Source organism: Buceros rhinoceros, unplaced genomic scaffold, assembly GCF_000710305.1.
Source record: "Buceros rhinoceros silvestris isolate BGI_N320 unplaced genomic scaffold, ASM71030v1 scaffold10103, whole genome shotgun sequence".
Taxonomy (NCBI): Eukaryota; Metazoa; Chordata; class Aves; order Bucerotiformes; family Bucerotidae; genus Buceros; species Buceros rhinoceros.
The window spans coordinates 20,125-29,783 of record NW_010404192.1 but is presented as its reverse complement, the minus strand read 5'-3'; the positions used below and the strand labels follow the sequence as shown (position 1 = coordinate 29,783).

The window sequence follows — 9,659 nt, the reverse complement described above, 5'->3', positions numbered from 1 at the left end:
CACCCGTGCTGCGGCAGGCGCCGGGCTCCTCTCACGCAGCGAGCTGTGCTGCTCTTACAGCGAGTTACGCGTAATGCCTTGAATTAACAAGCATTTCCCATTCTCTCCCAGGTACTGAGACAGAGAAAGCGATTTGGTACCGGGGACAATTTTTCAGTGACTTTATCCTCAGTCGTATATTTAGTAGCATAAACTGAACAGTGAAATGTCCTCACAGAAGAAAATTAAGAGGAATCGTTCTGGAAATAAATTAAAGGTAAGTTTTGGTAGGCCGAGCAGAATTAAAACAGCAAGTGTCTTGTGGTCTTGTTGTACTTACATGGCATTGGCTTCAGAAGGGGATAGTGCGGAGCTTTGCTGGGAACTGTGCTGTGAAGCCCCTACTGGTACACGTTTGGGGTGCGTGGGATTTCCAGGTTTTTTTCTTTTAGTAGATTACCAGGCAGGATGGGCTGTTAGCTTCCAAACGGGCAAAATTTGAAAACAGCTTTGTAAAATTAAAGAGAACAGCTTGTAGTCTTGATGTCTGTATGTTTGGTACCATAACAAAACTTGCGTGGTTTGGTAACGTAACAAAATTGTGAGGCACTGCTAAGTGCTGGTAAAGCTAAAAGCTCTGGAAGTCAGTGTTTCCTGCTTATTCCGTGCACACACACAAATAAGGGAGGAAATTCACTCCTGCACTTACAGTGTGAATGACACATTTATAAATATTTGATCAACTAGTGCTTTTCCCCTCTACTCTTCTGCTTTACACAAATGTCTGTGTAATGCATGATTTATAAATTTCACTTCTTATAAGAACCTAACTCTATAAGCTTTTCAAATTTTTTTAAAGTGAAAATAATTATATTGGCCAAGGATGGAAATCTATGTAATACGGAGATGAAAGAAGAAATATTTTAATGCCTGTAAAGAGAAAGACCACAGATCATATAAACCAACTATTAGACTGTTAAAAGATTTCTAAGCTTATACACTTAGTTCTATAGAATAAGACAAAGGTTGCACTCCAGTATAGTATCAAATAGCAGCCTGCGTCAGTTTTACACCATCGCTTTTCTTAGGGGAAAAATACCCTATAGCCTGAGGGAAAACGACATGCGTCACATCCTCTGTATCATAGCTCAGTGGTCAATATGGTCCCAGTTAAATGTTCTTCTAGTCAAACTTCCTTGAAATTCATTGTCATACTTCATCTGTTTTACACGCAAAAAGCTGGGTGAACTAGCTGTTAATGTCATGCCTATCCAGGAACAGAAAGGCAACTCCCATCCTCGGAAGGTACTTCCACTTGAGGAACCAGATGTCTCAAGGATATTGAAGGTAGTGGAAGCAAATCAGCTTGAGGAGCTTGATGAATCCTTTGGTTAGTATTACCTCGACTGTCATTTAATGTATGATTTTCATGGGCAAAATCTGTCAGTGCTTATCTAGGAAAAGGTATTGTTTCTTTGCCAAAGGAAGTTACGGGCAGGAGAGGTAGAGGTTTTCTTTAGAGTGGTGTTATTTTCTGTCATTTGGGAAGTAACGACAGTAATGCTGTAATACGCTCGAGGAAAAGTCAATGGAAAAATACCGGCTATTCAAGTTTTACAGTCTGAGTGGTAGAATTTCACAAAATGTAACGCTGCAGTTGTGTAAGGATTTACATTTTAAAATGAGAGTTCAATATCTGAAGTTATTCTCTGCTAAATTACACCAATTATGACGTAAAATTTTTTCTACTGTAAAAGTACTCATTCCAGCAAACTTAGACATTCACAGGGATGTTCTGCCACTTTCAAATGCTACTTAAAGAAGTAACGTCATTAAAAACATTAAAAACAATTTTTGGTGAAGCATTAAAACCACTTTCACGCTCTGTATGGGACTTGTGCAACGAGGCTTCAGTATACTGTAAAGAGAATCAATTTAGATGGAATAGGTGCCCCTGTGTCTCCTGTGTTATTAAATATATATAGCTCCTATATGTCGATGTCTGTAAGAAAAACATTTGAAAAACTGTGTAATTAGAAGTCATAGAGGAAATGCTAAGAGCTGTTCCTCAGCTCTAATAGTTTAATAAAATTACAGAAATACACATGTAGCTGCTAGAAACATCACTGAATATCACCAAAGGGTTGTCATAAGGGAAAGGCTGGAAAATGAAAAGCTCTTCTTTTCCTCACTTCTGTGGTATGGATTAAAACTGTAAAAAGGATGCCTGCTAACATGAATGTAAGCTAACACTAACTTTTCGTGGCACTGTGCTTAAAAGAAGAAGCCTATATTATGGAAAGCGTACTAAAACCTTAAAGTCCTGAGAGTTCTAATCCATTTTGGTGGCTACCTTCAGGAATTCCGTATTTACAAATGTTCTGTAGCAGCTGTAATTGCTGCCTCATAGCATCCAATAAAGCAGCTAAAAATCTGTATGTTAAAAAAGGTAAAATTTAGAAAGTAATTGTTTAAATGTGTAGAAGATTGATGTATGCCATAACGAAAAGAGAGCCTTTAAACACAAACTGTACAAAATGTTTTGCTTGCTATATGCCGTAAGTACGTGCTGAGCTTTCCTGCACCCTTAGTTTTGGTCTGTAAAGAAATAGCTGGTGGATGAGTACAGAAACTGTGAAGCTTTTCACTGTATGTGTTTTTTTCCTCATCCTCAAATAAGACTTTTAACAAGACTTCCTTTGTGGTTTGTTCGCTAATACAAATATTCTAACTAAATGCTTAGTGGCAGGCAGCGCTAGCATGTCCACACTCTTTGCCCGAACAGTGGGGAAGAATTTTCACACAGCTTGTTTTCTGTTCTTGATAGATCACCCTTTGCACAGTACTGCTGTGGATGCCTATGGAGAGGAACATTCAGAAAATGAGTCACTAGCTCATGTTTCAGCACCGCAAAGGAAAAACACAGAAAGAAGGTCTTGCCAGCATTTAATTTATTCTTTAGATTTTTAGATAAAATGAGAAAAATGTTCCATTTGTCATGTTTCCCTAGCCGCTTATTAAACAGATGATTTAACTTAAAGTTTCCCAGATGAGAAACCGAAAGTAAGTAAGGTTGAGGAATGTAGAAAAGAATCATGTTTTGGTTGGCAGAGACCTTTAAGATCATCAAGTCCAACCATTAACCCAGTACTGCCAAGTCCCTCAGCACCACATATACACAGCTTTTAAACACCTCCAAGGATGAGGACTCCACCACTGCCCTGGGCAGTCTGTTCCAGTGCTTCACATCCCTCTCTGTAAAGAATTTTTTCTTAGTGTCCAACCTAAACCTCCGTTGGGGCAACTTGAGGCCATTTCCGCTTGTCCTGTCAGTTGTTACTTGGAAGAACAGACTGACCCCCACCTTGCTACAACCTCATTTTGGGGAGTTGTAGAGAGCAATAAGGTCTCCCTGGAGCCTCCTTTTCTCCAGGCTGAACAACCCCAGTTCCCTCAGCCACTCCTCATAGGTCTTATTCTCTAGACCCTTCACCAGCTTCATTGCCCTTCTCTGGACACACTCCAGCACCTTGATATCCTTGTAATGAGGGCTCCCGCACTGGACACAGTATTCAAGATGCAGCCTCCCCAGTGTTGAGTAGAGGCAGATGATCACTTCCCTAGTCCCTACTGGCCACACTGTTTCTGATACAAGCCAGTATGCTGTTGTCCTTCTTGGCCACCTGAGCACACTGCTGGATCATATCCAGTCGGCTGTCAACTGACACCCCCAGGTCCTTTTCTGCTGGGCAGTTTTCCAGCCACTCTTCCGCAAGCCTGTAGTGTTGCAGGGGGTTGTTAAAATATCCTCACTAGTATTTTTGTGTCTCTTTTGAAGTTTCTGCTCAGTACAATGTGTCAGTACCCAGTGGTCAGTAATGGATTTCTAACTGGTCGTGAGGGTTGCTCTTGAGGGATGAAGATTCTGTTGCCTTTATTTGCCATTTGCAACTTTTTATGTAGTCTATTTAGGAAACACAAACTAAATGACACGACAGTATAAAATGTTCCCCAAAATACAAGATTTTGTTGTTTGTGATCGAAGATTGTTCTTTCTCAGTGTGCAGTTGGTTTACATGTGGATTTTTTTCTTTTCCAAGTAAAAAAAGGCATCACTCAAAAACATCTGATGGTGATGTTCAGAAGTTGAACACAGCTGATCGTGAGGATGAACCCCTTCAGGAGAACGTGGTACAGAAAAAGTTGCATTGCAATTATTAATCAGTTTGATTTTAACTTGCTTCATGCCATGCCTGTATGAGAGCAGGGCCAGAGGAAGACCTTTTGTTTGTTTCTTAGTGCTGCCTTAGTACTTAATTGTATCTGAAATAATTAATCTTGGAAGTATTTCTGTGAGATGGTGACCTGAAATGCTTAAAGCGAGAGGCATCATGTCAGTGGGGGATATGATAGGCAGGTGTTCCTGGACCCTGTAGCCCATTCTCTTGCTCATTTGGGATTATGTTCTTTTCTCTAAGTATCTTCTTCATATCGGGCATATATGTTCTTAAAGAATGGCGTAGTAAATGGACTATAAGTCCTTTGTACTTTCTCAGTATTGGAGTAAAACGTGAGAGAATTGAGGTTTTTATTGATAAAATTAATTTGGAATATATATTAGAATTAAACAAAATTGACTCCTTTTTGAATGAGTGTTTTTCCACACTTAGACCACAATTAGCGGAAAATGCTTTTGGCCCCCTTAGCTTCCAGACATACAGAGGAAGTTAACTCTCTGCAGACTTGAGAAAGTAGGCCTGCAGTGAAAGAAGCTATGCAGTCGTTTGCATATTAAAATGTACTGGAATTGTTGAAAATTGTGTTGTAAGATGCAGTCCAGAGTGTTAGTCATTCATCAGTAAACTGCATCTATGCAGCACACCTGTAGAAGAGCCGTTGGTGTCACAATGTAGTCAAAGTAGAGACAGAACCGGGACAGAACATTAGGTGAAAGGGAACGTGAGCAGGTCCTCTTGACCAGAGAACTGTTGATACTGGCTGATGACTATGCTGACCCAAGGGTCCGTGTGCTCCTTAAAATGTTTCTGCTCCTGCTGCACAGCCAGTGGCTGACGTGTCAGTTGGTCAGTGTGGTCAGGCAGCTGCGGTCCCTCCGCAGTATGATCACTGTGCTGTAACCGTTACTGAAATTTCAGACGGAAAATGCTTTCCTGCATTCGGCCTAATTGTGATCTCTCAGAATTTTAAATGAGTAAACCTAGGGGGTTTACTGGAAATTATTCTGCTTTTTATACCACAGCAGGCTCTGAATACTTCTCATTTCTAGGCAAAAAAGAAGCGGCCTTCAGAGGAGAATGCATCAGATCCATCTGGTAAAGTACACTTTTCAAAATTCCCCTATAGCTTTTCCTCATTCAAGATAAATGCTTTTCCGTAACTCACTGGTTTTTGTCTCTGCTGTGTAGCAACGTAGTGCTTCTAGAAATGGGAGGTTTTAGTTTCTGTTTTGGTATAGACACTCTCAAGCAGTGGTTAAATTGAGGGGCTGATGTGCCACACAGTTCTGATCCCCATGGTTTGCATCCCTGGACTTGCCTATTACTCCCCTGAAGGGGTAAAGCATGGTTCCCTTTGGAGGAAAGCCTGGATCCATGGTTGTGGAGCTGTGAGACACTTTGGTACGTACCCTTGTTCTGGCAGCTTGGAGCACCAGCTGTGGGGCAGAACTTGGAGTGCCCCTTACTGACAGCCGTTAGTATAAAGATCTTTGAGATGGGGAGCTTCAAGACAGTGGCATCTTTTAGAAGAGAGAAACTGTTTCCCAGGTGTCATCCTGCTTCCTTTGGAGTGTACCCTGTCACATTCAAGTACTAGATTTACATCTGGGCGTGTGTGAAGAAACATGGTTTAACTTTTTGTGGAATTAAGTTAATAATACTATTGTAAAGTTTAAAGAAACATATTTGTATATAGCCTTTTTTTGGAAGCGTATATGGTATTAATACAAATAGAACAACTCATGATTCTTTGAGGAATGCAGGTTGCCCAAACACAGGCTAATAGTTTTTACAGCACCAACAGCTGTATCTACAGTGCACTGTGTAGTTTATCAGTTAGTTTATGCTCCTGGACTTGCTTGAAATGATGAAGAGTAAGAACTAAAGTGGATACGGTTAATAATCCAAAATTCTGAATTGTTTCCAGATAAATCTGTCATAGTTGCTCAGCCAAAGACAGATGAAATAACCCACGTATCCCTCTTCTTATGCTTCATATTAAAATATTCAGATTTTAGATGGTTATTGTAATGGTGGGCACAATAACTTTTCTATTATTTTAGAACGCATCCTGAGTTATGCAATGCTTAACTTTATTCTGTGGTTTCAGTGGATAGCCCATGTTCTGTACAAGTTTGGTGTCCCAAAGAGCTGAAGAGGTCTCCTAGAGATATTACAGAACTGGATGTTGTTCTGGATGAATTTGAGAAGATAGCGGCAAATTACAGGTAAATCTTCTGCTTTCCTATGGATGAATACTCAAAGTTTGAAAACCAAATTACCTGTGTTTTTGCTAATGGGCTGTCCTTTGGGAAGTGCAGTGTTGCATGGTTTTGTTCTGGTGTTATCTTAATGATCATTGGGTTTCTGTGATATATTTTTCCATATGTGATCTTGAGGTGGTCTCCACAGATCTGATATTTTTCTAAACAAAAACCCAAAACACCTCAGCTGACATTTTTCAAAGTAGAAATTAAGCTATTGCTAGTACATGAAAGATCTGCAGTTGCCTGGCTGCTTAACGCTGGGTTTTACTCATTACTCAAAGGACTGGTTTTGGATGAGATTCCTCCTTTGCGAAAACAAATGAGTTGTGTTTTGTCCCTCTGACTTCTCCCAGGCAAAGCGTAGAATCAGACGTTTGCAGAAAAGCTATCAGTGGCTTCTGTTCTGCTTTCAAGGACCAAATCACCGATCTTGTAAGTACACTATAAATAAAATCAATTTTGTGGTAGTGGCTATAGAGCTGTATATTACATTGTGGTCAAAATGCCTGTGGATTTATATGGTCCTTTACATATCTATTTTAGGGTACTTTAAATTTTCTAGTCTCTTGTCAGGATAAGTAATACAAGAACACAGTTCATTGTGTGCAGGTTATGATTTGCTGCCTCTGTGCTGGCTCATGAGAATTGCCTTTAGACACAGCACTGCTGCCATGCAGGTACATTGCCAAATTGTCACTGTTTGAGAGCAGGGAAGCATCTAATAATCCCGCAGTGTTTGTCATATCTAAAGCATTATGTAGTAAACATGTATCTAAAGCATTATGTAGTAAACACTGTTCTAAAAGCTCGCAGACTAGAGTTTTAAAAGGTTGATGATTTAACCTTTGTACTGTGTCTCAATGACTCTTGTGTATAGGCCTGACTAAAGTCTCTAACATAGTTCAAGGAAAATAATCCTTTTTTAAATAACAGTTTGAACCTCTCTGTAAAAAGCTTGTTAGCTTGGAAGACTAAGATTTCTTCTCACTAATTACAGGTAAAATAAACTCAGAACTCTGTAGGAGTTGCGATAAGTACAACGGATAAGTACTAAAGCTATAGTTTTAAGTGATTCATTAGAATGAGCGAGTTTTAAAATTACTAGATTTATATGTTTTACATAAAAGTTACAGAAAAATGAAGATAGGTAGTGTTACACTAATTGGTACAAGGAGTATGACTTGCACCAAGGGGTGCAAGGTGACAAATTTTGTCTAGTGGTCTTCTCTGACATGAGGAGAGAGGAGAGAACGCACAACTGATATACCTGAAATCCTCCTTTGAACCAGTGTTGGGATTTTTAAACATCTTTTTATGTTATTCTGAAGTAATTCTTGTAACCATGTTTTTTAGAAGGATAGAGATGAAGTCAAGATCCACAGTCAATCTGTAATTCTTCTTTTCCTTCGCAGATAGCAGAAGTCCAGGAATTAAAGAATATGAAGAAAAAAAATGCTAAGGTAAATACATACTATCATTAGATTGTACAGCATACAGAGGTGGGCATTGAAATTTCAAGGACTAGAAGAAATAAAATAATTCACAAAAAAAGTGTACAGTACTAGAGGATCAACTACACAAATAGAGGATAGGGAACCACCAGAGGCTTTTGGAAAAGATCTGAGTAAATAGGATGGATTGCAAACTCCATATGTATACTGGTATACATTAGGATGTGTAGGAATCTGGGCATGTGAATTACCTTTTTTTAATGAGCTCTGGAGAGCAAATTAAATACTGAGAGCTAACTTGCAAGAACCAGAGAAGAATATAAAATCTAGGAGAGCAGCAAAGATGGTGACCTGTGTGGATAGAATGGGATTGCTTAGTTTAAAGGAGAGAAGTCGTAAGGGAGCTGCATTCCCTAAATATGTGTAAAACTTTGTTCCTCTGCTCATTCAGAGCAAGTAGTAAGGGACTGAAAATGCAACGGGAATGGTGACAGGAGGAGGAGCTAGTGTAAGAGCAGAATAACGTTGCAGTGGTTTCATCAGGAGAGGTGAATGCCCTACAGCAGAGATGTTTAAGAGCAGTCAGGTGCTGTCTGCCAGAGGCTTTCTGCCCAGATTAACATGTTCTGCAAACTTTTCCATGACAAAATAGCTTTTAACAAGTGAGGTCAACAGAAAGCTTATTCTGGGAGGTAGTGATTAATATGCTAAAGTCTCATTAATTTGAGGTGATATGGTAGGGTACCCTGCCCAGAAATTGAAAATTTAATACGCATCTGGCATTCACAGCCACTCAGTTACCCTTATTTTGCCTCTTACACATTTGTTTAAAATCAGGCTTGTAGTTGCTAAATTTAAATTTTTTTATTAGTTTTTTGTTGGTTTTTTTTTTTTAATGGGATGTTGTGCTAAAGGGTAATTATGCTTAGCTCCTTAGTTATGGCAATCATACTGAACATAGACTCGTATTAGTCTGCGTTTTTAAAACAAACAGAAACCTGCTAGAGTTGGTCATGTTTGAATTCAAAATGTCACAGACTCCTTTTGAATGCTTGTAAATCCAGTGTTCCTTAAGAGAAAGTTTAGATGGAGATGAGAGTTTGACATTTTAAAGTGTTTAAAATACAAATGTAAAATATGACCATTTTTAAGGTCTGGTACCTTGAAATCTTCCATGCCAGAATCAGAAGCATAAAACCTCACAGAAAAAAAAGCCAGTGAAATTTGAGTTGTCTTTGAAGTTACAGAAACCATTTCAAAGCCTTTCCTCACTACTTGTTTCAGATAATAACAGACATCAAAAAGAAAAGGCAGCGACTGTTCCAACTCAGAGAAGAGCTTATTGGGTATGTTTCTCATGATGCACAGTAATAGCCTGAAGAACTTAAGGAATCTGGTATTTTGTAACTCAGAAGTGAAAGTAACCGTTTTTCTGTTCATTTTATTTTGATGGAACTCTGCTTCTGTTCTGTGTTGCTTTCTGTTTTTACAAAAGCTCACAATAACCTCTCCTTCCTGTATTGCGGTTGCCTGGATAGTCATTCCTGCAGGTTCTCTTGGCTGACTAGGTCCTGGGGTGGTGTTTCAGACCATGTGTCCACAAGAAAACCACTGATTACAGTTGGAATTGCAAAGTCAATGAATCCATACATTTACAGAGGTAATGCAGAGGGGTTCTTGGTTTTAAAGTGGGAGAATGTATTTCACTGCTGCCATTGGGCAGG

The 9,659-nt window shown here is 39.3% G+C and overlaps 1 protein-coding gene across 1 annotated transcript in view; it reads left to right on the top strand.

The window, feature by feature from the left end:
* The first annotated feature begins 205 nt into the window (after nucleotides 1-205).
* CENPU (centromere protein U) overlaps nucleotides 206-9,659 on the top strand; it is a 10,739-nt gene continuing 1,285 nt past the window's right edge. The window contains 9 exon segments of the mRNA XM_010133283.1: nucleotides 206-256; nucleotides 1,255-1,369; nucleotides 2,807-2,912; nucleotides 4,080-4,170; nucleotides 5,240-5,312; nucleotides 6,328-6,445; nucleotides 6,838-6,916; nucleotides 7,897-7,944; nucleotides 9,220-9,281. Coding sequence (XP_010131585.1) covers nucleotides 206-256; nucleotides 1,255-1,369; nucleotides 2,807-2,912; nucleotides 4,080-4,170; nucleotides 5,240-5,312; nucleotides 6,328-6,445; nucleotides 6,838-6,916; nucleotides 7,897-7,944; nucleotides 9,220-9,281 — 743 coding nt within the window.